At 66.8% G+C, this 25,653-nt stretch overlaps 1 protein-coding gene and 1 long non-coding RNA gene across 4 annotated transcripts; one reads left to right on the top strand and one right to left on the bottom strand.

Annotated features, from left to right (window-relative positions):
• The first annotated feature begins 1,149 nt into the window (after positions 1 to 1,149).
• EPS8L2 (EPS8 signaling adaptor L2) lies at positions 1,150 to 17,846 on the top strand. Of its 2 annotated transcripts, XM_077863696.1 has the most exons (21): positions 1,150 to 1,301; positions 3,558 to 3,675; positions 3,759 to 3,814; positions 4,530 to 4,594; positions 10,455 to 10,616; positions 11,040 to 11,189; positions 11,261 to 11,340; positions 11,426 to 11,568; positions 11,698 to 11,768; positions 11,937 to 12,063; positions 12,244 to 12,332; positions 12,581 to 12,655; positions 12,840 to 12,988; positions 13,078 to 13,198; positions 13,313 to 13,431; positions 14,430 to 14,535; positions 15,228 to 15,341; positions 15,541 to 15,613; positions 15,726 to 15,906; positions 16,674 to 16,806; positions 16,891 to 17,846. In XM_077863696.1, the coding sequence occupies exons 2-21, from the start codon at positions 3,632 to 3,634 to the stop codon at positions 16,972 to 16,974; spliced, it is 2,142 nt and encodes a 713-aa protein (XP_077719822.1). In that variant the 5' UTR covers positions 1,150 to 1,301; positions 3,558 to 3,631; the 3' UTR covers positions 16,975 to 17,846. The 2 variants fall into 2 exon arrangements, with proteins under 2 accessions (XP_077719822.1, XP_077719823.1); XM_077863697.1 differs by lacking the exon at positions 1,150 to 1,301 and having other exon boundaries at positions 3,584 to 3,675; positions 4,535 to 4,594.
• LOC144292842 (uncharacterized) lies at positions 16,618 to 25,444 on the bottom strand. 2 transcript variants are annotated; one of them, XR_013360233.1, is made up of 5 exons: positions 24,872 to 25,444; positions 23,768 to 24,411; positions 21,542 to 21,876; positions 20,806 to 21,429; positions 16,618 to 20,618 (listed from the first exon to the last, which is right to left on the bottom strand). It is a non-coding gene; the product is annotated as an uncharacterized LOC144292842 (long non-coding RNA). The 2 variants fall into 2 exon arrangements; XR_013360232.1 differs by having other exon boundaries at positions 20,806 to 21,876.
• Between the last annotated feature and the right edge of the window lie 209 nt (positions 25,445 to 25,653).

Here is a 25,653-nt window from a genome sequence, read left to right as displayed (position 1 = left end):
CCCCTGCAGGCCCTAGCCCCCGACACCTGGGGCCCTGAGGGTTCATGACCTCCTGCCGAGGATGCAGGCCAGGCTCTGACACTCACGTCCGTCGCTTTGGCTACACAGAGGTGTCAGTCTCCCGTCCAGGGAGGACACCACGGCTCTAGGCAGCTACCACCAGCCTGGGACCCCAGACAGGGGTTAGCGCCCCTGTTCTGACGACAGTCACTTCAGTTTCAGAAGTCTGTAGTGCCCACCTCATCTGCTCCCTGCGTGCCTTCCCACCTTTTGCCCTCCCAGGCTCAGGCTCCGGCAAGGACGAGGGCAGGCCCTGGCCTTCCCTTGTGGGTGCTCAGCAGCATCGGGGACAGAACCAGGAAGCCGGGGCTCGCAAGGGCTGGGGGGCAGGGCTGGGCCCCAGAGGAAGGCTCACCTGTGGTGCTTCAGCAGGTGGGCAGGTGAGGAGAGCTGCCCTGCGGTGCTGGTGACCTACCAGGGCAGAACGTGCCTCCAACCCCCCAGGGGGATCCCCAGGAAGTGCTCCGCCCCGGCCAGCTGCCCTTGGGACCCCGCCCCCTGGTGCACCCCGGGAACGCTAGCTAGAGCCTGTGGGTCCTCGCTTGCCACCTGGGGGTGCCCTGCACTGCTGGGACTAGGCCTCTGCCCCTTCATCTCATTCCGCCCAGCTGGCTGAGGCAGGGGAGTCAGGCCAGGAGGAAGGACACCTGCCCCCACGCGGTGGGTACAGGTGAGGCCTGGGCCTCAGGAGGGGCCACAGCCTGGAGCCCCCCTCCCTTGTCCTCTCCCCCCATGGCGCCCAGGCCTCCGGAGCGCGTGCAGTGGAGCTGGGGCTGCACAAAGACCAGGGTCTCCCGCTTGGGGCAGTCGGGGTGCAGGGTCTTGGACACGCGCCCACGCTGCAGCCTGACCCCCAGGACCCCGGCCCCAGGGGCCAGCTGAGGAGGGGCTTCTGTGCCAGGAGGGTCCCAGCCTCACCCTGCTCGCTCGCCCCATACGGCCCCACAGCGAGGGGCTCCCGATCCGCGTCCCCTTGACGGGCGGCTGTTGGGGACCGTCCGCAGGGAGCCCCGGGGCGGGGCCGAGCCAGGATGCCGCGCCCCCGCCCCTCCCCCCGCGCCCGCCGGCTCTGGTCTCTAACCTGCCGCTCAGGTTCCTCCTCGCGCCCCGCCCCGGCCCGGCCCAGCCGCGCGTCCCTCCCGCTGCCGAGCCTGGGCGCCCAGGCGAGGAGCCGACAGACGGGCGGACGGACGCACCGACAAGGGGCCCACGGGCGGCGCGGGCGTCAGGCGCAGGAGCAGGTGAGCGTCCCGGGGCCCCACCCAGCGCACCCCCACCTGCCGACCTGTAGTCCGGCTTGGCCTCAGTTTCCTGGCTTGGCCGCGAGACTGGGGGCTCTGGCCGGAGTCCATGGGCCCAGCCGTCAGAGGCACCGGGGTGCGACAGGGCCGCCCCGAACCCGTGGCCAGGAGCTGGGTGGGGGCCTGGCATGCCCGGCCTGTCCTGGGGCGGCCCTGGGTGCACCTAAGGCCCCGGCCGCCTCCCGGCCCTGGGGCTCCATGGAGAGAACCCCTTCCTCCAGGACCGGGGTGGGAAGGGGGTTTCCCATGTCCCTCAAGGGCCCCAGCCCCCTTTCCCGGGACAGGCTGGGGCCTCCTTTGTGGCCAACACTTGAGGGGAGCCAGTGGCTCCCCACGGGTGGGGGCAGGAGGGCACTTCCTGGCTGTTTCAGCCCACAGAGAATCCGGGCCAGAAGCATCAGGCTGGGGTCAAGGGGTGTGGGCGTTTCAAGGCGGAGGAGGCTGCGAGCTGGGCTGCCGGGCCTGAGCTGAAGCTCCTCCGGGTCCCTTCTCCCTGGGCCAGGCTGGCCTGGGGGGCCCACGCATGGAGGCGTCCCTGGCGGCAGGGCAGGAGGGCAGGCAGGCCCGCAGGTGCCCCCGGTCCGGGTGGGGCCAGCCCCAGCAGGAGCGGTCCTGGCGCCCCTCATCCCCACCTCTGCACTGCTCCTCCCAGTCCCCCTCCCGCCCCGCCCCGGCCTCTGCGGCCCAGGCCCCCCTCCTGCCTAGGACGGGGCCTCCGTGGCCTGCCCTCCACCTGGCCCAGTCTCCCCAGCGCGCCTGGAGCCCACCCCTGCCCCACCCAGGCTTCCCCGCCTGTCCCTCCTTACCTACCAGGTTTGGGCACCGCCAGGGCCGGGGTGTTCCCCCATTCCAGGGCTCCACCCGGCTGCCTCTGGGCCTTCAGCTGACTCCTCCCCAAGGTCACTTGGCTGTGAGCTGGAATTTGAACTTGGAGCTGGTTCCTCCACCCTCCCTGCCCTGCTGGGGCCTCCTCTGCTGCCCAACCAGGCACCCTGCTCGGCCCTCCCTTTGCACCCGGAAAATGGCCACAGTGAAACCAAAGGGCAGCCTGGGCCCCGGGCTGCTCCCACCCCTGGGCCTGCGGGCTCCCCTGCCCCGGTCAGCTGACGGGAGCCAGGCGCCCGTGGTGGCCCCTCCCCCGGCTGTGCCCCGACCCAGATGCCAGCACCTGGCCTCAGCTCTCCGGCCGGTCCTGCAGAGAGCGGCCCCGAGGACGGGGCGGGGGGTCGTAACCAGTGCGTGTCTACATGCGCCCCGAGGCCTGGGGTTCGCCCAGGTGCGTGTGCCGGACACATGTGCCCCGTGCCCTTGGCTCGGCCCGCCAGGAGTCCCAGTGAGCAAACACTCGGCTCACTCGCTGAGGTCATGGGCATTCCGGACATTCTCCACGGCTACGTGGTCCGAGGAATCTGACCAAGCCCCTACTCCCACCCACCCCGAGAGAGCCGGGCCCCTCGGTGACACATGGGAGGGGTGACCCGAAGCTCCCAGGCCCCTCACGCCTCCTCAAAACCCTCTCTGTCAAACCAGAAAGTCCTGGGGTGCTCCCTGCCCTCAGAGCCCAGCCCCCCCGGCCTGTGACCACCCACCCTGGCAGGCCCCACGTACGGAGGTCCCCACTGAGGGACAGCCCTGCCAGGGGTCCCAGGGGGCACGTGTTCGTCTGGCTCGGGGGCACCAGGCTCCGCTCACCCCCCTGAGGTGTGCTCCCTCCAGACTTTGTTCTGGGCTCTGGGTCTCCAAGGCCACACCTGCCCCCCGCTGCCTGCCCCCTGACCCCATCCCAGGTCCAGTCTCGTCCTGGGCTACCTTCCTCTCGTATTGGCTCCCACCTGCCTCAGGACCCTTGAACACGTGTGGCGTCTCCCTGGTCCCCTTTCTGAGCCCCCAGGACACTGTCCTTGCAGGCCCACCCCAGGCAGCCTGGGAGAGGGGCTCCTCCACCGGCACAGCCTGGGTTTCCCTGTGGAAGCCCGAGGGCCTGGGGTGAGATGGGGGACGTGGGCTGGGAGGTCCTGCTGTGTCTGCTTCCCGAGGACACCGTGCCCAAGCCCTGGGGCAGTCTGTCCAGGACGGCAGGGCTGCAGCCTCTAGGTCTGGGCTGGGAGGAAGCCGAGACGAGGTCCTGCCCTGGGAGCAGGGAAGCCACCGACCAGGCCCCGGGGAGGCATCAGCTCGGCTGCCCTGTCCACTCAGGTGGGGGCCGGGCTCTAGGCCCTGGACTCAGGCCACGAGGCTCCCCTTCGTCACCGGCCACCACCAAAGACGCCATGAGCCAGCTGGGGTCTGTGAGCTGCTGCCCCGGTGCTGCCAAGTGAGTCCCCACCCCCACGCGCTGGGCAGTCCCCAGGGAGGGGTGCGGTGTGGGCCTCGCCCTCACCAGCCCCTCCCCTGCAGCGGCAGCCTGGGCCGGTCTGACGGTGTGACCAAGATGAGTGCCAAGGACCTGTTCGGTGAGTGAGGCTCGAGGATGGGTGCCGGGGTCTGGCCGCCTCCCCTCCCCCAGGCTGTGCCAGGCCCCGCAGGGACGCAGGCCAGCCCTCGGTGCCCAGAGGGGCCCCAGACCCTCACGGAGAAGCAGCTGCTCGGTCCCCGCCTCCCTCCCTCCCCGTAAGGAGAGAGGACTTTACTAATAATTCAGGGACCATCAATATTGATTCGGCCGCCCCGCTCACTGCAACCGGATAGCCCGAGGGGCAGGGCCCAGGCTGCACTGAGTCCAGGCACTGCTGGGGGGGCCTGGTCCGCCCCCCCAGACACACGTTTGTGCCTTTGGACTCGGTGCCCCGTCCAGGAGGGGCCCGAGGGGCCGGGAGACGTCAGCTGGCGGCGCTTGCCGTGGGGGGAAGCACTGGATGGACCCTTCCCGGGCAGCTGGGCAGGGGGCCTCTGCGGGAAGAGCTGCTCAGCGTCTCGCAACCGCTCGGGCACAGACCCCCGCACTGCTCCGAGCTGGGGGTCCTTCCTCGGGGCCTCCTGGCGGTGGAGGGAGGCTTGCCGTCGGCCCACAAAGGGCCCTCGCTCGCATTCCACACCCTCGAGTCCTTTCTGGCGGCGGCACCCCTCCGCTCGCCCTCCCTGTGGCCCAACCGGGGGTCCAGTGCCACCTGGACTCGGGGCTGCGGGTCCTGCCCCCCTGGGGTGACTGACTGGTGACTCCCTGCTCAGAACAGAGGAAGAAGTACTCCAACTCCAACATCATCATGCATGAGACCTCCCAGTACCACGTCCAGGTAAGGCCAGCTCCCAAGGAGCACCCCTCGGGTCCCCGGGCAGAGGGAGAAACTGAGGCATGGGGAGACATGACCCCCACAGCAGGCGGCCAGAGCCAGGGCCTGCCCCACACCTGTCCGACCCTGGGATGCCCACAGTCTGGGGGCCATAGGAGGCAAGGACAAGGCTCGGGTGCTGTCCGGCAGCACTTGATGGGAACCTTGTGGGCGGGAAGCTGTCATCCTGGCCCCAAACAAGGATCTGGCTTTGGAGGGAAAAGGTGGGACCCAGACACGCCTCCTGCAGGTAAACCTCGGGTGGCCAGTGTGGATGGACTTGGGGAGCGGCTGTACCGCCCAGCCGCCCTTGGCCAGCGGCCAGCTCAGGGGCTCTTCATCCTGGGTCAGCCTCCACTCACACTCAGATCTCAGGAAGCATGTTTTTAAATGACCTTCCTGGTTCTTGACCACTGTCCCAGCCTACAGGACAACAGGGCTAGGAAGGGCCGAGGACGAAGGCAGGGGGGCCCTGGACCAGGAAGGGGGAGCTTTGGGTCAGGAATGGGAGGCCATGGGTCAGGAAGGGGGAGCCCTGGGTCAGGAAGGAGGAGCCCTGGGTCAGGAAGGGGAGGCCCTGGGTCAGGAAGGGGGAGCCCTGGGTCAGGAAGGGGGAGCCCTGGGTCAGGAAGGGGAGGCCCTGGGTCAGGAAGGGGGAGCCCTGGGTCAGGAAGGGGAGGCCCTGGGTCAGGAAGGGGGAGCCCTGGGTCAGGAAGGGGAGGCCCTGGGTCAGGAAGGGGGAGCCCTGGGTCAGGAAGGAGGAGCCCTGGGTCAGAAGGGGGGTACTGGACCAGGAAGGGGGGGCCTGGACCAGGAAGGACCAGGATCAGGAAGATGAGGACTTCCTCCCCATGGAACCGGCCACACCCGCAGAGGCAGACAAGTCAGTGCTTTGTGCGCCTCAGGTTCCTGGTCTCCACAACAGGTCCACGGAGACACTGGAGGTCTCTGGGCTCCTGAATCAGGCTGTGCTGGGTGGGTGCCCTGGTGCCAGGCTGCTGCCTCAGGGTCTGGGGCGGGGCACCAGTGGGGACGGGTCGGCTGGGTCCCCTTGCTTCCCAGGCAGTTCCGCCCCCCGTCTCGGGGCTGGGGGACCTTCGCCCTTCCAGACGTTGGTCCAGGCGAGTCTGTGGGAAGACCCTGGCCCGGGGCCCTCCTTGCTGATCCACGGGCATGCCTGCCCCTCCGGATGTGGGAGGCGCCCCGGCAGTGGGGGGCTGCTGAGAGTTGGGGCTGGTTCCTTTGCTAAGTGAGCATCCAGCAGAGGGGAGGGTGTGCAGCTCTGCTCCAGGCTGGTGTCGCTGCCGCCGCGGTCAGGACGCCACGGGGACATGGGTTCCTAGCGACACGGGGCGTCCCCGCCGCGCCGTCTGCAGCTCTGCTCCGTCCTGTAGCTTGGAGCGGGTGGCTTTGGGGCCTCCCCCTCTCCCACCCGCGTAATTGAATCCACATAGTTCACAACACCTCTGTTCTGCTCCGTGACCTTATTCCAAGAAAACACACTTGTGGGACAGGCCCTCCGACAGCGTGGGCTGCAGGGCACATGGCCTTGCACGGCGCCCGGGCCTGGGGACCCCCGCGGGGCCCTGCTTCCCGGCCCCTGCGGACACTTGCAACTCGCTGAGGCAGGAGGCCGGCTGGCCAGCTGCGTGATCACAGAGACCCCACCCACCCACCCCGGCTTCCTGGCTTGGACGCATAGCTGTGTTCAACCGTGCTGGGGTCCAACCGCATCCACTTTCTGAGCTGCGGTTAGGGTTGTTTTGTTGGAGTTTTGTGCGGGGCCGGGAGTGGTCATTGCGGGACCCACGGCTCTGAAGATCTCTTCCTGTGTCTTCTAGAAATTCTGAGTTGAGGCTTTTACATTTAGGTCTATGATGCACGTGAGATCAGTTTGTGCGGGGGACTCACGTGGGGTTCATGGTCCGCGGTCGCAGCGTGCAGTGACATTGAGAAGACTTTCCTTCTCCCGTCGATTGCCCTGGTGCCTTTGTCAAGAGGTGGGGAGAGGAACGTGGGTGGGTCTGTCCCTGCTCTGTCCTGCGACCTTCCCCTCCCTCTGGCTTTATTACAGGGCTTGAAACCAGGCAGGGTGAGTCCTGCCCCATAAATGGCTTCTTCTCAGATGTTCTCCACCATGCCGAGCTCCTTAGACTTGCATTTACATTTCAACACCCCTCTGGCCCCCTGAAGAGCCTGCTAGGATTTTTTAAAAAACATTTTATTTATTTATTCATGAGAGACAGAGAGAGAGAGAGAGAGGCAGAGGAAGACGCAGGCTCTGTGCAGGGAGCCAGATGCGGGACTGGATCCGGGACCCCAGGATCATGCCCTGAGCCAAAGGCGGACGCTCAACGGCTGAGCACCACCAGGCTCCCATCCTGCTAGGATTTTGACTGGCACTGAGGCAAGCCGAGGGACCCCCACATGAACGGGCGTCTTCCCCACCCGCGGACATGGTGGTTTCCCCAGGGTGGGCAGGCCACGGGCATCTCTTGGGCAGGTGACCGGGACGTTGCTGTCCATGGTGCTGGCCTCCCCCTGGGGCCTTTCCGACACCCCGAGCGGCGGGCTGGAGGGTGACGGGGCATCCTGAGATGCTCACTGGTTTGCCGGGTGCTTTGCCCAAAGGTCCCCTGAATCTCCCACATGGGCGACGAGCTGTCACAATCGGGCGCATCACCCTCATTTGGAGCCACCGGACCTCAGGGCCGCATGGGCCCGGCCGGCGCCTGGGACGGCGGGGTGGGGGGGTGCAGAGCGGCATGCCCGGGAGGAGGCACCCGCGGCGCCCCAGGCTGCGAGCTTTGCCCTGCCCGAGGGTACGGTGCACTCGCAGGAGGCTCCTTCCGTCCTCCGTGACAGTGTTGGTGTGAAAGGCGTTACGTCAGTCGGTGCCTCCTCGCACCTCGGGGATGACCACCCCGGCCGTCCACTCAGTCTTCTCGCGCGGGGCCCGCCCTGTGCTGGGGAACGCTGCTCGTTCGGGGATCTTCCCCACGTGTCGGTGGGCCAGCTTGCTAGGGCCCTGCCCCCCTGTTTGCACTGCTGTCCTGAGAGGTGCCAGTCTATCATTTTCTTTCCTGTAAAGCCTCGACAGATTTGGGGGGCGAAGTTGCGGCGGCCTCATCACACCCCGGGACAGAGTTCCCTACTCCTTGGTTTTCAGAAAGAATTTGTGAAAGACCCTGTTTATTCCTTCCTTAAATACTTGCGAGGACTCACCTGGGAAGCCGTGTGAGCGTGGGGTTTTCTCTGCGGATGGTTTTTGACTGTGAATTCACTTTTATGCGTGGTGGCCCCTCTATTTGTCTGGTTATTGATGATTTGTGTTTTCTTTTTTTTTTCTTGCTCGATCTTGCTGTGGATTATCAATTTCATTAACTTTTTCAGAACCAACTTCGGGCTTCCGTGACTTTTCTCTATTGTTTATCTGGTTAGTACTTTGCTGGCTTCTGCTCTCACCTTCTTTCCTTCCACTTACTCTGGGTTTTATTTGCCTTTTTCTAGTTTCTTATGGGAAATGTGTAGATCACTGACAGGAAACATTCCTTCTTTCCTAACTGAGAAGTCAGAGTTCGCATTACAAACTCCTTTAGCGAAATCCTGCACGATTGATGTGCACTCCTTTAGTGTTTTGGGTTCGTTTTTGTTTTGTTCGGTTTTTTAAAGATTTTATTTACTTATTTGAGAGAGAGAGCGATGGAGAGAGCACGAGCAGGGAGCGCAGGGGAGGAGAGGGAGAAGCAGGCTCCCCGCTGACCGGGGAGCCCCATGCGGACTCGATCCCAGGACCCGGGATTGTGACCCGAGCTGAGGGCAGACGCCCCCCCGCCCCCCGGGCCCCATGCACACACCTTTGTAGTCATCCAGTTCAGGACATTTTCTGATTTCCCCGCGACTCCTTTGACCCGGTCTTTGTTCAGGTGACCATTTACAGCCACAAACTCTGGCCCTGCCGTGGCTGCTTGCCGTGCCCCCTGTCCTCCCCAGGTCGCGACAACGACGATGTGTGTGTTTTTGTTTTCATTTGTCTCTGAGTATTTTCTTTCTTTCTTTCTTTCTTTTGTTTTTTTTTTTTTTCTGAGTATTTTCTCATTTCCCTCCCGACCTCTGACGGTCGGCTGTTGATGTGGAACTGTGGTTGCTCACTTTCCCATTATTTGCGGGGCCGCGAGTTATCTTCCTGTTACGGGTTTCTAATCTAATCCCGCCATGGCCCAGAGCACCCCTGGCGGGCTCTCCACCCTGGGGAGGGACCCCTGGCTTGCCGCAGGCTTGGTGGCAGCGGCGTGGTGGCGTTGCCGTGCGCCCCGTGCCCCGCGGCGCGTCCCTGCGCCGAGGCCGGGCCGACCCCTCCTGCCCCAGTCTGTCCCCGAGCAGTGGGGGTGCCTGAACTGTGGGGGGAGCGCGCATGTCTAGGCTGCCCCCGGGCACCCACCCCCCGCAGCGAGCCTGCAGGCGTGACCCGCGGGCACTCGTCCCGGCCAGGGCACAGGGGAGAGAACCCGGCGTGACTCCCTCAGCGCCAGGGGAGTCGGCTTCACCCCGCAATCCCGTCGTCGAAGGGGCCGCCGCAGGCCTTCTGTGTTAGACTTAGTTACGCTCAGTCTCCGGGATGCTCTCTGGCCAGATCTTTGCCAACGTTTTCCTGCAGTGCCCACCTTGGATGCGTTCACAGATCTCCTTCGTGTACTTGCCACTTGCCACTTGTGTACCCACAGCCACGCGGAACAAAACAGAGCCGCGAACGAGGAGCCGCCGTTGCATAAGGCGGTCTCTGTGTCAAGGAAACTCGCCTCCACCGTATCTGCTGCGTGTCTGTCTCACTCTTTTTTTCTTTTTACTTCGTACACGGTATTTTTTTTTTCCAGGCAGAAATGTTTACTTTTCATTAGGTCAGATTTTTTTTGGCCTTTTCTTGCGAGGGTCTGGATTTTCTCCGTCGCCCGAGGTCTCCCGGGGAGGAAGGCTGTTCTGAGGTCAGAAATGGCCCAGCGTCTTCTCCCAGCGCTGCTACAGCTGCGGTTTGTCCGCCTGGAGCATGAGACCAGGTTCATCCCGTTGTCTTAGCCTGTTGACCGACTTCGGCCAAGGTCGGTGGGACACAGGGACGAGCCAGGAGGGAGGAGGAGCCTGAGCCAGTCCTGGGGACAGAGGAAGGAGGGAGGTTCCAGAAGGAGGGCTGGGCTGGCCACAGGCCCCAAGGTTCACCCCACGCGAGCAGCACACGTGACGCTCCGGACACTCACCCATCCCGCATCTTCGCTGAGGGCCTGCCGTGCGCCAGGCACCGTCCCGGGCACGAGGGAGGCAGTAGCGAACCCGGCAGCCAGGAGATTAAACAGAGAAGTGTCGTGTCAGATCATGATCCTTGAGACCAAGGCAGGCCAGGGGGTGAGAGGGCTGCTGCAGCTGAGCAGGGAGAGCAGGTCCGAGCGGAGCCCCGTGGGAGGAGAGAGCCGGCACGAGTGGGGTCGCACACCGGGTTCTCGCCGCGCAGAGACCCCATGGCAAGCCGGCGCCGGGTCTCGGGGGGACCAGGGATGCCGGCGCCCCTGGAGTCCAGCACAGGACAGGAGGTGGGGTGACGGATGGTTTGGGACGGGCAGCCAGAGGTTTCACCAGGGCATGCCCATGGCCCCCACGGCACCCGTCAAGGCAGAGCACAGGGCTTCCCCCGGGATGGGGCTGTGTTTCTTCAGACCCCCGCGGTAGGGGCCGTCCCCCCTCCCTGGCTCCCGAGGTCGGCCACGGCCCCTCAGGCCCCCAGGATCCTGGGCGCCAGGAGGGCTCCTCAGAGTGCTCACCTGCCCGCTCCCAGCACCTGGCCACGTTCATCATGGACAAGAGTGAGGCCATCGTGTCCGTGGATGACGCCATCCGGAAACTGGTGCAGCTGAGCTCCAAGGAGAAAGTGTGGACGCAGGAGATGCTGCTGCAGGTCAACGATCAGTCGCTGCGGCTGCTGGACATAGAGTCCCAGGTGTGCCCGAGCAGCAGGGCAGCGAGGGCAGCCGGGGACAGTGACCCCGATGCTGGCTGGGCCTCTGTGCGGGGGCGGGACAGGCAGAGGAGGGCAGAGGGCAGGCAGGGCAGGGAGCACTGCCCGGGCTGAGGAGCCAGCGGAGCCACGTCACAACACACACCGGTCCACCCCGGGCAAGGGCTCGTCTGCTCCGAGGCAGGGCCACATCCAGGGCTGCGTGGCCATGGCTGCAGCCACGCCCGGCAGGGTCTAGGTCTGCGTCTGCCACCGGGCCGCAGCCCTGTGTGCGTCTGTGTCCACTGCACACCCCAGGGCTGGCTGGCAAGTCGCGCCCTCCGCCCAGGTGGCCCCGTGGCTGCGAGCCCGGTCAGTACCCCTGTCTGCCGCGGCCCCGCCCACATCGAGCCCCCTGTCCCCCAGGAGGAGCTGGAGAACTTCCCGCTGCCCACCGTGCGGCACAGCCAGACGGTGCTGAACCAGCTGCGCTACCCCTCGGTGCTGCTGCTCGTGTGCCAGGACTCGGAGCAGAGCAAACCTGACATCCACTTCTTCTACTGCGACGAGGTGGAGGTGAGGAGGGGCCGGGGCCTGGCTGGGGGGCATGGGCCTGGGCCAGCCTGAGCCCCAGTGTCCCCTCCCAGGCGGACCTGGTGCATGAGGACATCGAGAGCGCGCTGGCCGACTGCCGTCAAGGGAAGAAGATGCGGCCACAGACCCTGAAGTAGGCGTGGGGGGTGGGGGGGCAGCTGCGGGCTGGGGGTGGGGGGCGGGGCCAGGCTGAGCCGGCCTCCCCCTGCCCGGTCCAGGGGCCACCAGGAGAAGATCCGGCAGCGGCAGTCGGTCCTGCCCCCCCCCAAGGACCCGGCCCCCATCCCCTTCCAGCGCTACGGCAGTGACTCCCCAACCAGCAAGAACCGGGTGGGCCCGCCGATGCCGCTCAGTGAGCCAGGTTTGCTGGTGGATGGTGGACCCAGGCTGGGGTCACATTCGGAGGTGGCGGGGGGGGGGGGGGGGGGGGGGGGGAGGGGGAGGGGGAGGGGCGGCTCCTCACTAGCACCGTCTCTGCCTCTGCCGTCAGGCTTCCGCCGTCGGGAGTCGCAGGATGAGGAGCCCCGAGCCCTGCTGGCCCAGAAGATAGAAAAGGAAACGGTGGGTCTTGGGGCGGGGGGGGGGGTGGGTGGCGCCCCCACCTCCGGGCCCCACGGGGGGGCCCCTCCAGCCCCCAGCCAGCACCCAGGGACAAGAGACAGTGGGCCGGGCTGTCTCTGCAGCGCTGGGGGTGCCTGAGGCTGACCCCCGCCTCCCTCTGACCCCCAGCAAATCCTCAACTGTGCCCTGGACGACATCGAGTGGTTCGTGGCTCGGCTGCAGAAGGCGGCAGAGGCTTTCAAGCAGCTGAACCAGCGCAAGAAAGGGAAGAAGAAGGGGAAGAAGGGGCCAGCAGGTGCGGAGGGGGGCGCTCCAGGGGACTGGTGGGGATGGGGGGGGGAGGGAGGGACAGGCAGGGGGATGGGAGGCGGGGAGGGGGCCGCTGAGCTGCAGGAGGTCCAGTCTGAGGAGGTGGGCTGCTGAGGGCGAGGCCGGTGACGGTGACGGCCGGCTAGCTCATGGCCCCGCATTCCAGAGGGGGTCCTCACGCTGCGGGCACGGCCCCCCTCCGAGGCCCAGTTTGTCGACTGTTTTCAGAAGATCAAGCTGGCTATCAACCTTCTCGTGAGTGCACAGGCCCCTCCCAGTCCCTCTGCGCCGATCCGGGGTCCCTGTCCCCCATCCCAGCACCATCCCCACCCCGTCTGTCCCTCTGCACCAACACTGGGGGGTCCGGGGTCCCTCCTGCCCCCCATCCCAGCACCATCCCCACCCCATCTGTCCCTCTGCACCAACACTGGGGTTTCTGGCGTCCCTCCTGCCCCCCATCCCCAGATCCCCAGCACCATCCCCACCCCGTGTGCCCCCCCCAGGCCAAGCTGCAGAAGCACATCCAGAACCCCAGCGCTGCAGAACTCGTGCACTTCCTCTTCGGACCTCTGGACCTGGTGCCTGGAGGGCCCCGGGGAGGCTCGCCCCTGGGTGGAGGTTGGGGAGGCCGAGGCCCACCCTGGGCAGGCAGCTGGGGCCTGGAGGCCAGGTGGCGAGTGAGGCCGGCCTGTGGTGTTGCCAGGAGGCGGCTGGGCCTGGGGTCTGGTGGGCAGGGCCTCCTCTGAACCCCACTGTCCCCAGATCATCAGCACCTGTGGGGGCCCAGACATCGCCCGCTCCGTCACCAGCCCCCTGCTTTCCCGCGATGCCGTGGGCTTCCTGCGAGGCCACCTGGTCCCCAAGGAGACGATGCTGTGGGAGTCTCTCGGGGAGACATGGACTCGTCCTCGGTGCGGGAGCAGGACAAGGCAGGGAGGGCCAGGATGGGGGTCCCCTGCCAGGCGGTGCGCATGCTCACCCCAGGGCCCCCCATCTCCAGCTTTGAGTGGCCGCGGGAGCCCCTGGTGCCCCTGTACGTGCCCAAGTTCCACAGCGGCTGGGAGCCACCCCTGGACGTGCTGCAGGACGCTCCCTGGGAAGTGGAGGCCCCGGAGAACGAGGTCAGTGGCCCCACCGCCCCAGCCCTCCTCCCTGCCCCCCCCATGTCCCTGCTCTCACCGCCCCTCTCGAGCCCGCCCTCCCCCGCCAAGCCCCGCGGTCCTTTCTTCCCACAGCTGATCCCAGCAAACCGGCTATCCTTTCGAAGCTCCCCCAAACACAACCTGGTATCTGAGCCCACATGTCCACCTCCGGGAGACATCCCCCCCGCAGTCAGCTCCCCGCAGGCTCACAGGTAAGTTCCCCCAGAAACACGGAGCCTTGGATACAAGTGTGCTGCCACCAGGTGGCAGCCAGCGCCTCGTTCACGGCGCTCAAAAAAGCATTTTTCCAAACAAGAACCGGGTTTTCGTTCTGACTTTATAATATAAAACTGAAGAGAAAATGCCAAAAGCCACTTATAAATCAGGACCCGAATATATCGTCTCCTTCTGTGTCTTCTGCTGTGTGTTGTTCAGTCATGGTTACAAGTTTCCTAAACCTCGCCAATCCCTGTCCCCGCCCCGATCGCCCAGGATTCAGTTTCAGGAGGGGAGGGGGCTGAAATCTGCGTCTTCAACAGGTGCCCCCCTTGCAGCGCCCCCACTGCCAGCCTCATGCCCGGCCTCATGCAGGGACCCGCCTAGGGCCGCGCTTGAAGAAACAGTTTCGTCCCTTGACCTCGAGCCCCCGGCCGGTCCGTCCCGGCCAGTCCTGGCTCGGGCCACTTAGGCCTCAGCCGCCTCCCCTGGGTGGGGTCCCCAAGGCCTGTGGCTGAGCGAGGAGCTGCCCTGATGACCGGGGCCGGACTGGCCGGGAGAGGACAGCCCAGCCTGGGTGCAGCACAGGCCTGCCCTGCGCTGGCTGGGCCCCCATGCCATGCCCCTGAGGCTCATGGGCAGCCCCCACGGGCGCCCGGGTGCCGCCTGTGGCCTCTCCTCCTCCCTTGTGGGGATGGCGGTGACCCCGTCATTTCCCGGGAGCTAGCCTGGCGCTGGGTCCCGGGGGCGGGGCCTGGCCTCCCCTGAGGCAGCCCTGGCCGGGCAGGCCTGGCTGTGCCCACAGGCCCCTGGGCCACCCCCGCCCGCATGGCCCCCACCTCTGTGCAGGGGCCCCAGGCGCTCTGGGGCTGTCACAGTTTCCATTCCCGGCTGACGCGCAGCCTCTCCTCGGTGCCCTGAGCGCTGGAGGAGGAGCTCGCACCTGGGAAGCCGCTCCCCACCCGCCCGGGCCTCAGCCTCCTGTTCCACGCAGGGGCTACGCACCCACGCCAGCCATGGCCAAGTATGTCAGGATCCTCTATGACTTCACGGCCCGCAACGCCAACGAGCTGTCAGTGCTCAAGGACGAGGTCCTGGAGGTGAGCAGGGCCAGGGGCTGGAGGCGGCTGTTGAGGGGCATAGGGCAGGCGGGGCCGGGGTGGGGGGGCAGGGGCCAGGAGCCCGTCGCTGGCTTGCCTGTCCAGACCCTGTCCCGGACCCCCGACCCTGGGCTCCAGTCTGGGGCCACAGCCCCCCCACAGCACCGCGGGGTGCAGGGGCCTCCCCGTCTCGGGGATCTCAGAGGGGGCGCAGGGCCCCTGGGCTGGGCTGAGCTAGGCCTTCTGGGCTGGGCTGGGCTCGGCTGCAGGAGGGGCCTTCTCTGAGCGGGGGACCCTCCAGCTCTCAGCCAGGGCTCACAGGCACCCAGGGCTCACAAGGGTTCACAGGCACCCAGGGGCCCCCTTGAGACACCGTCTGTTCGGTGTCAGCCCTGAATCCAGGCCATCCACCCGAGGACAGAAAGTGGGGCGGCCTGGGGGGTGGTCTATGTGCAAAGGCCAGAGGGCGCCGCTCAGGCTGCTGCTGAGGCCAGGTGGGGGAGGTGGGAGGCGCTGGCAGGACAGGGGCTCCTGGGGGGACTTGGGACTGCCCCACGGGGCTGGGGGAGGCGCCGCCTTGGAGGAAATGCCTGTAACCGTCTGTGGCCCCTGTAAAGGGGGCCCCCACCCCCCGCGCGCTGGCGCCCATAGCAGGGTGCCGTGAGCGGGGGTGACGGAGGGGCGGCCCGCAGGTGCTGGAGGATGACCACCAGTGGTGGAAGCTTCGCAATCGCAGCGGCCAGGCGGGCTACGTGCCCTGCAACATCCTGGACGAGACTCGGCTGGAGGACGCCCCCCTGGATCAGGTGAGCGGAGGAACGAGCGCTCTGCGGAGGGGGGGGGGGGGGCACAGAGGGGGAGGGGCGGGTGCAGAGCCCCGAGCCCAGAATGCTCCCTGGGGGCGGGGTGGGGCAGAGGGCCGGCCCGGGGAGGGGCGCGGAGGGAGGAGGAGCCGAAGCCGACGGCGCCCCCACCCGCTCCCCTCTCCCCACCCTCGCCCCGCAGGCCGGTCTGAAATACTGGGGTCCCTCCAGCCCCACTCACAAGCTGCCCCGGAGCTTCGCGGGGGACAAAGACGGTGAGGGGCGCTGCGGCCGGGGACGTGGGCACCGGGGCTGAGCCCGGGGGGAGGCGGCGGGCGGAGGGCCGGGGCGGCTGGGGCGGGGCTGAGCGCGGGGCGCCGCCCGCAGAGTTGATCCACCACATGGACGAGGTCAACGACGAGCTCATCAGGAGGATCAGCCACATCAGGACGCAGCCGCAGCGGAACTTCCGCGTGGAGCGCAGCCAGCCCGTGGGCCTGCCGCTCACCTACGAGTCCGGGCCCGCAGAGGTCCGCGCCTGGCTGGAGGCCAAGGCCTTCAGCGCCCGGTGAGAGCGGGGGGGGGGGGGGGTGCGGGGCGGGGGGTGTGCACCGGGCAGCGGGCGGGGCGGGAGCGCACCTGGCAGGGGCGGGGCGGACGGGGCAGGGGACGAGCGGACCGGACAGGGGCGGGGCGCACCGGGCAGGGAGCGGGGCGGGGGGGAGCGGGCGGGGCGGGAGCGCACCTGGCAGGGGGCGGGGGACACCTGGCAGGGGTTGGGGCGTACGGGGCAGGGGCGGAGCGTACCGGGCAGGGGCGGAGCGTACCGGGCAGGGGCGGGGCGCGCCGGGCAGGAGGCGGGGCAGGGGGGCAGCGGGCGCGGCGGGAGCGCACCTGGCAGGAGGCGGGGGACACCTGGCAGGGGTTGGGGCGTACGGGGCAGAGGCGGAGCGGAACGGACAGGGGCGGGGCGCACCGGGCAGGGGGCGGGGCGCGCCGGGCAGGGGGTGGGACAGGAGTGGGGGGGCGGAGCGTACCGGGCAGGGGCGGGGCGCGCCGGGCAGCGGGCGGGGCGAGAGCGCACCTGGCAGGGGGCGGGGGACACCTGGCGGGGGCGGGGCGTCCTGGGCAGGGGGAGACCGGACAGGGGCGGGGCTACGGGGCAGGGGCGGAGCGGACCGGACAGGGGCGGGGCTACGGTGTAGGGGACGTGGCTACTGGCAGGGGCGGGGCAGGAGCGCACTGGGCAGGGGGTGGGGGGCGGAGCGTACCGGGCAGGGGGCGGGGCAGGGTGCACCGGGGCCCCACCCTCACTCCCGCCGGCCCCGCCCCCAGGATCGTGGAGAACCTGGGCATCCTGACGGGCCCGCAGCTCTTCTCGCTCAACAAGGACGAGCTGAAGAAGGTGTGCGGAGAGGAGGGCATCCGCGTGTACAGCCAGCTCACCGTGCAGAAGGCGGTCCTGGAGGTGAGCCGGCCGCGCCGCCCCCTACGCCCCCTGCCCCCTCCTCTCTGGCCCCCGGCCCCCTGGACTGAGGCGCCCTCCCCGCAGGAGCAGCAAGGTGGGTCGGAGCTGGAGGAGCTCATGAGCAAGTTTCATTCCAAGAACCAGAGGAGGGTGGAGGACGACAGCTAGACTCGGCCCCGGGTCCAGCACACCTGCGGCGGGGGAGACGCACCTGAGGAGGTGCCCGGTCCCAGTGCACGGAGTATTATTTTTGTATGTGTGTATGTTCTGGACCATGGACACGGTGGCGGTGGCGGGCTGGGGGCGGCCTCTGGCCTCATGGCGCATGGTGGGTCCTGGGGCTCAGCAGGGCCTCAGGCCGTGCTCATCCGCCTGCCCCAGGCCCACCTGCGCCAAACTAGCCACTTGGAGATGCAGGCCCTTCATGCACCTGCCCCTGAAACCAGAGCTGTGGCTTGTCCAGCCCGCCCAGCCCCTTCCTGGCTTTCATGACACCTCGCCCTGGGGCCACAGAACTCCCAGGAGGTGGGCAGGACTTATCCTCTAGGCTCCTCATCCACCTGGGGGTTCCTCCCGGCCCTGGTGACCCTGGCCCCAAACCTCACCCCCATGGCTGCTACTTCTACACGCACCTGCACGTCCCCACCTCGGGCCGGGCAGCAGGCTCAGCTCCCCTGGACTCTGAGCTGGGCCTTGTCCCCGATACTGCCCATAGCACCCCCCAGCGCACTACTCCTCAAGGGTGTCCTGTGGGGGCTCCAGGCTCCACCGGGTGGGGTGCATGCTCTACTCCCACCGCCCTCGCAAGGAGCCAGGATGGACTGGACATACCCTCACTCAAGTATGGCCTTAGTCCCCACCCCACCCCCAAGGCAGAGCCCGAGGGAGGCATTCCCCCAACAGGTCTAAGGCCGGGCTGGCCCTATGTACTGTGTGGGTGGTGGGTGAGTGTTGGAGCCCCGGCCTCTGCAGGTGACACCGAGATGACAGCTGACCAAGGTTCAAAGGCCGTGTCATTAAACCAATTAAGTATCCTAGCAGCCACGCGTCTGTCTCCTGGAGCTGGGGATGGGCTGGCTGTGGACATTCCAAGTGAGGCCACGTACCCCCGACTCCAGTGGGGGTGCCCATGTGTACCCCAGTGGATATTCCCAGGGGGTGAGGGGCCGGGGCGCCCTGCGCACTCTGCGTGCTGTGGTTCTCCCAGGTCAGATGTCCAGAAGGCCCAAGGCCTGTAACTCCAGATGGGAGGGGGACCTCAGGGCGCCCCCGGAGGGGTGGAGGCCTTGAGTCTGAGAGGCCAAGCTGAGGCCTAGCCCCACGCTGAGGGAGGTGCCCGGGAGAAGGGTGTTAACCAACTTGGGACGGGGTGGGTGGTCAGCTATGGGGCGGGAGTGGAGGGGTCTCCCAGCACGGTGGGCTGCACTTGCACCCCCAGGTCCCCCGAACCACCAGTGCCCGCCCTGCCCCCAGCTCCAAAGGCCCCACCCTTGGTGGAGGCCTCTGGCACCCTCTGCTGGCGGCTCTGCGCTGTGGTGCCCGGAGGCCCCGGGCCAGACAGGGCCTGTTGATCTGTGTCCCCCACCGCCCCCCAGCAGCCCGTGGACCAACCCTGGCTGAGGCTCTGTGGGGGGCTCATTCCTGGGGTCTCCGTGTGACCGGCAGGGGCAACCACGGGGCACTCAGTGCAAGGCTGTGCCTTGGGGGTTGGGGGTGGACAGGGCCGTCTGTCAGCTGGTGGCCCCTGAGCCTGGCCCAGCCCCAGGCCTCAGAGCCCCGACCACGTGGGGGCAGTCCATCCAGCAGGGCTCGGTCAGGGGGAGCTGGGTGTGTCGTGCCCTCTGGCCACCTCCCAGCCTTGACCACCATGGCCTCCTCTCCCCAGGAGAGGAAGGTCCTCCCCAAGCCCCAGGCTGGGAGACCAAGGTTGGCCCTGCCTTCGCCAGGATGGCCTGGGCTTTGGGGTCACTAGCTTCTGGCTGAGTCGCTTACCTCTCGGGAGCCCCAGGACCTACACCTGTTTCCTTGCACGCCTCTCACTCCCTCTGCCCACTGTCCACAGACCACCGCCTGCCCCATCGCTCTCTGTCCCCTCTGCTTCCTGGACAGCTTGTGGGGGGCCTCATCTCCACGACCCCAGGCCCCGGCTCCCTAGCCCCCTGCAGCCCTGCGCCCGAGAGGCTCCAGGCCCACCAGCCTGCGGGGCCTCTGGGCTCCTGGGAGGGCTTCCCCACCACTTCTGGGATGCAAGTGAGTCACACAGCCACAGGGTAGGTGTGAGGAGTCACCTTGCTCTCTGTCCTCAGGGCATCGCGGTCCAAGGCCGCCAGAGTGGGGGATGACTGAGCCCCACCCTCCTGGGCATCCCCGGGGGGCCCGGTGCCCAGAAAGCGGGCTTGCGTGAAGAACAAGGCACGGAGGGGCCGGGCCACCTGCCCGGAGCAGGGGAGGACCTGGCCTCGAGTGTAGTTTGGCTTGATTTGTGTCCCTAACCAGTCACCTGCATGCACGGCTCCGTGCGGCCAGCCCAGGGGCGGTGGGGATGCAGAGGGTCTCAGGTTGCGGGGAGCCGGGAGCCTGGGGGTGCTGAGCCGCCCACCCAGCGTCCGAGCCCAGCTGTGCTGCCAGCAAACATCCCCACAAACAGGGCCCGACTGTCCTGGGGACAGGCCCGTCTTTGTGGCCCTGTCCTGGCCCGTGGGGTCCCTCCGCCCTCTCCCACTTGGGCGGCCAGGCCGCAGAGGGGTTGCTCTATGAAGAGGCTTTTCTTTGTCCTTTCTGTTGAGCTTTTGCAAAATGCTTGATTTGCCTCGAGGTCAGGGCAAGGAAGTCGCGTGGGGAGGCGTCCCTCACACCTGTGTCCAGCCGCCAGAAACAGACTAGAGACCAGAGGGTCACCTGGAGCCATTGGTGGTTGGCGGGGGTGACCCCGGTGCAGACAGGGCTCACGGGACAGGCGGCACTGAGAGAGAGGTTCCGTGTCGGGAGAGGCTCCTCCGACCTCACCGCGGACGGGCCCGAATCCCGGGAGCCTGAGACCGTTCCCGCAAGGGGAGAAGGAGCAAGTTTCTGGAACAGAATGTGGGGAGCACCTTTGTGATAAAGTTGAAGAAAAATTTTCTGTGCAAAACTTCAAAATGAGCTGATGAGTGTGGCTTATCGACGTTAGGGATGTAGCAGGCCAGCGGCCCGGGGAGCCGGAGCCCGACGCATGGGCAGCAGCCGGCCGCAGGCCTGGGGGCCGCTGTCCTGTGGGCGCTCCAGGATCCTCTGGGGGCCCTGAGCTCCAGCGAGCTTCCTAACGAGACCCAAGCATGGTGGAGGTTGAACGGTGTCCACCCACCCCCAGATCCATACAAGATGGGGTCACGAGGCTGGGCCTCCATGCGACATGACTGGTGTCCTTGTAGTTGGGGCCCCGGACACACGCGGGACAGTGTCGTGGGAAGGTGGAGGCAGACACGGTGTGATGGGTCACCTGCCAGACAGGAAGCGTCGGAGATGGCCGGCCACCCGCAGTGGCTGGGGCGCCAGGACCTGGGAACCAGCCCAGCCTGCCCCCGGTCTCCCCCTCCCTGTAGCGGCGGCGCCTCCTGACGGCCCCGGGAGTGATCCCAAGTGGTCACTGGCCGTCGTTGCGAGACCGGACTGGTGCCAACCTGGAATGACCCGTCCTGAAGGCCACTCAGGGCCTTCGTGAGCACGGTCCCCAACCCCCGACCATGCATTACTTCCCGGCCAGCTGATGTAGTTTGGGGATGTTGGTAAACTTCGTGGGGTCCAGAGTCCACGGCCCGGAGTCCTGGAGGCATCTGCGGTGCAACACAGATGTTTTACTAAAGCAGGAGGAGCTGCTCCCTGCCGGCCTGGGGTCGTGGGGGCAAGGGACTGTACACCTCGGGGTGGGGGCAGTGGGGATGAGGGCTGCTCGCGAGGGCGTTGACTTGTGAGGAAGACCCAGAATCCCGGAGGGACGGTGCTGCGGCGCCTTCCCAGTACCTGCCAGGGGCCGCAGGTTCCGGGGCCGGTTACCGTCATCCGTGGCTCCCTCCGCCTGTGGCCCCGTCACAGCCACAGTCCCAGGCACACCCGCAGGGCATAAAGACCTGCCTCTGCCCGCAGATCCCCCTCCAGAGCAAGTGTGGCGGCTGGGAGCTCACTCCCCTTCCACGCAGGACGGCCGCTCGGCTGTGATGTCCTACCCTGGGCCTGGGCCACGCTCGGGGCGGTCGCCGCTGTGAAAAGGGCTCAGCACGCAGGCCCCGTGGACCTCCCCGCACACCCGTCCCATGGGCCCTCAGCTCCCTTCCTTGGACCCCAGGGCCCCCCCAACTCCCAGCGGGGCCGCCCTGCCCGGAGCTTTAAATTGTGATGTGATTCCCCGGACTCGCTTCTTCTTATTGGAACTTGACCTACAGGAACGGAGCAATGTTGTTGCTTGAAGCCGCTCTGCCCAGGGGGGTTTCTGGAGCAGCCACGGGGGACCTGAGGGTGGGTCTCCTCGGTTGCTACGGCTGACGTGAGGTGTTGGGGTCCAGGGGCCGATGGCCAAGAAAGAGTTCTTCAGACGTCTTCAGTTTTACTGAAGGCGGGAGACAGGCCCCGTGGGCAGGAGGAGCCGCCCTGGGGCCCGGGGGCCTGGTTAGACGCGTGGGAGTTGGGAGAGGGCCAGGGACAGTGTTCGTCTCTAGGGAACTTGGAGGCGAGCTTCCCGGGACCCTGAAGGGTCACTTACCGTCCAGTAAACTCTGAGAGTCGCGGGCCCCTCAGAGGCACAGCAGTGCCCCGTGTCTGGAGGCTCCAGGCCGACAGCGTATGCTGGGGGGTCGCACAGATGAAGGATTTTCGTAGGTCAGGGAAGACCTGGGGCATGGGGGGGGCTCCATGTGTTGAGCATCTGACCCCTGATTTTGGCTCAGGTCATGATCTCAGGGTCGTGAGCTCAAGCCCCGTGTCGAGATCAGAGTCAGAGGGTCCCGGAGCTCAGGCTCAGGTGAGCTGAGGTTGACTTGTCCTTGGCCCAGTATTCACAGGGACGCCGCTGAGTCCCTGGAGGCAGGTGGCAGGGACCTGTCAACGGGCCGTCAGCTATGAGCAAGTTTACGTGTCTTGTCACTACTTCCTTTGCCTCCGTTCTCCCCATGGTGGCCGGGGACGGTGGCTACGTGACCCGCCTCAGCAGGTCACCCCCACCCCAAGGCCTCCAGCCTCACCTGCTCACTCCACAAGCCCCTCCTCCCCCGGCTCAGCTCCTGTCCCCACCGCAGTGTCCTCGCTGGCCTGTCACACCGCCCAGGCCTAACCCGATCCTGGCTAAACCCACCCTCCCTGCTCCCACACCTGCCCGGGGGCGCTGGAGGTCGGGGAGCCTCATGTCCCCCCGGCCTCCTCCCCATGGTCCCTCGGCCTCTTGGCCCCTGCAGAAGTGAAGGGGTCATGAGCCTCCCCCTGTGTGCCAGCGGTCTGCCTGCCTGCCCCACCTGTGTGTGCTGCCCAGCAGCCTTGAGGTCCTGCCTAGTGGCCAAGGCCTCCCCTGCAGGCCTTGTCCCCCCAAGGACCAGGCTGGCCGGGCCCTCCTCCTGTCCTGCCACCAGCCACAAAGGCGCTGCCTGCTCTCTGCCCCACCTGCCGGCTCCCTTCACTGCAGCCCCTGGGCCTGTGCACAGACGCCTCCTCATCCCCCTTCACCCTCCACGGCAGCCAGGCCCCGACAGGAGGCCACACCCAAGGCCCTGGGCTTCCTCCTCCCACCCCAGGGTGTCTGGCTGTCCTCCCCCAGGCAGCTCCTCCCCTGCCGACCCAGCGGACCCGACATCCTATCCTCCCACACCCGGTGCCTGTCCAGGCCAACCTCACACCTGCGCCCCGGCCTCTAGATCCCCTGCTGCTCAGCTCTGGGCTCCCCACCCACAGCAGACCCACCACCACCCCACGGCCACCCTCTGGTCACTGTCCCTGCCCTTCCCAGGGGGTCTCCGCACCCCCTCCAGCTTCCACCCGTGCTCCTCAGTGTGACACCACGCAAGGCCCAGAGAGACCCTTTAAAACCTAAGCTCTCTTGCCCCCCGGTCCCCGTGCTGCAAGCCCTGCCGGCTCGGGTGGAGCCCCTGTGGAGGGCTGCACAGTGTGCAGTGGCCTGCGTGGCCTCTCCGGACCCCAGGCCGCCGGGATGCCTGCCCCCAGTCTGCACAGGCCGAGACCTCTGTCCCACACGCTTGCGTGTCCCAACCCCGGGGCAGGATCGGCCCTGTCCTTCTCAGCACCAGGAGGAGCTTGGCTCTTGGGGAAGGAAGGGCCTTGGGGAAGCTCTGCAGGAGGTGCATGACACAGACATGCACAGAGCTCTGTCCTGCAACTGCGTGGGCAGCCCGCCCAGTGCTCCTGGTATTTGGCCGTTTATCTTGTTTCCTGCCACTGTGTCGCTGCCTTCAAACGTGCAGCCTGGGGCTCGCGGGTGGTACTGCAGGCCCGGCCGGGCCACGGGATGTCGTGGTCTGGCAGGCAACAGGCCCGGAAGCCCTCCTATGAATGCCAGGTTCTACGGACCCTGTCCTCCGCTGCCTCCAAGGCCTATGGGGCGGCTGGAGCTCCCTAGGGCAGCCGCTTGCTTACGACCCAGCCTGACCTGTCCCCAGGGCTCACTGCCCCAGGCGCGCGGGTGGAGGTGCCACCAGGTTCCTGCAGCCCATGCAAGGGGTCCTGGGGGGGGGGGCGCGGTTCTTGCCTTCTACTGCCTGGGCCTCCTGGGTCAGCTCTCGGGAGTGTCCTGGGAAGGAGCTGAGCGGGGACAGGCTGAGGCACAGGTGCTGGCCCCCGGCCCCCACCCCAGCCCACCTGGATGGGGTCAGAGCTGCCAGCAGGCCTCCAGATCCTGTCCCCAGACCCCAAAGCTCCTCTGCTCATCCTCTCCTGTAACCCTGAGGCTTTGGTTCAACCCTTCACCTCCTCCCCTTGAACTTACATTGCGAACCCTGGCCCTTCAGAGCTACTGTCCGGGCTTGTGTTGGAGCATCCGTGTGGCAACACAGCGACCTACGGGTCCTTCTGGGCTCCCCTCTTGCTGACTCAGTGCCACTGTCTCTGTATCTGCAAAAAAGGGTCCATGAAGTTCCTGCCTCCAGAGAACTGCCTGCTGTGTGTGGACGCGCACACGCATCCTCTGTCCTCACCCCGTAGAACTGAAAACATGCCGAGCCCTTGCTGGCCTTGGTCAAGGGAGGGCGAGTGTCAGCACAAGGTCAGCAGGTCAGGGTCTCTGCAGTCAAACAAGCCAGTCCTTCCCGGGAGCCTCCCATTCCCTGCCCCTGCCTGGCCACACGTGGGGCACACGTGGGGGGAAAAGCAGAGAGGGAGTGAGCAGCGACCGCTCTGTGGGTGCCTGGGCAGCCCATGCACTCCCATCTCCTGGGTCTGGCCCTGCTGTTAAGAAAATGAAAAGGCGGGGCCCCTGGGTGGCTCAGCGGTTGAACGTCTGCCTTGGGCTCAGGGTGTGACCCTGGGGTTCTGGGATCGAGTCCTGTGTCGGGCTGCCTGTGAGGAGCCTGCTTCTCCCTCTGCTTGTGTCTCTGCCTCTGTCTCTCCACGTCTCTCATGAATAAATAAAATCTTAAAAAAAGAAAGAAAAGAAAATGCAAAGGTAAGCCACAGACATAGAGAAAATACCCACAATACATACACGTTGGACAAAAAAACATGGTCTAGACCATATAAAGAACTAGACACCAGTTAAACAGGACATTGCCTGTAAAACCCAGCAGTTCGGCTTCCTGGGGCGGATTTTGCACGCAGTGCTTTTGGGACAACTGCTGAACTCAGTGTTCCTTATTTGGGACAGATTCCTGGAGTCGACGGCAAGGAAGGGATCCATCCTGTGGCCCTGGATCAGTTCAGAAGATGAGACCACAGGGCGCCCATCTCCAGACGGCTCCTTCCGAGGCGATGGGCGTGTTTGTTCCAGTGTAGGATGGAGGCCGAGGCCAGGGCAAGGCCAGGGGTGAGGGCAGGGGTGTGTCCCGGGCCGGCAGCCCCATGAGGACCTGGGTGCAGGGACTTGGGCCCACCTCACCTGCAGTGGCGCACATGCCCTGCGGGCAGCCTGCATCCCCCAGACTCATGTTCTGCGGGCGGCGCTCCGGCAGCTCCTGTGGGACACAGTGGGTCATGGCCCAGGTTCGGCCTGAGGATCTGCTTGCCCAGGATCTGCCTTAAGGCCTCGGTGGGCCCGCCTCCGGCCTCCCTGCAGGCCCCTCTGCCTTTTCCGGAGCGGGAGGTGATGGGGCGCCCCGTCGGAGATCCAAGTCGCGGTAGGTGGCTGGGGAGCATCACTGCAGGGTCCCATCACTCTGGCAGGGGGGTGCGCGGCTTGGAGCGGCCACACTGCTGGGGGGGTACACAGCTCTGGGGGATACACTGCCCTGGGGCCCACACTGCTCTGAGGGGTACAGCATTCTGGGGGGTACAGCGCCCTGGGGGTTGCACTGCTCTGGGGGCCGCACGGCTCGGGGGGTACAGCACCCTGGGGGGGTACAGCGCCCCGGGGGTACAGCACCCTGGGGAGGTCCGCACTACTCAGGGGGTACAGCGCCCCGGGGATACAGCACCCTGGGGAGGTCCGCACTGCTCGGGGGGTACAGCGCCCTGCGGGCCGCGCAGCTCGGGGCGGGGGCGCATCGCCCCGGGGGCCGCACGGCCGGTGCCGAGAAGCGGCCGCGGTTTGAGGACCCTGGGCTCCCGGGCGAGCGCGGCTCCAGGGCAGCCGTCCTCTGATTGGCCCGGTCGCGGCGGGGGGCGTGGCCTGGGGCGGGGGCGTGGCCCGGGGGCGGAAGTGCCGTGGCCCCGCCTTCCCGC

Source organism: Canis aureus, chromosome 21 (genome assembly GCF_053574225.1).
Source record: "Canis aureus isolate CA01 chromosome 21, VMU_Caureus_v.1.0, whole genome shotgun sequence".
Classification (NCBI taxonomy): domain Eukaryota; kingdom Metazoa; phylum Chordata; class Mammalia; order Carnivora; family Canidae; genus Canis; species Canis aureus.
The sequence above is the reverse complement of the archived record's forward strand: the minus strand, read 5'-3'. Positions and strand labels throughout refer to the sequence as shown.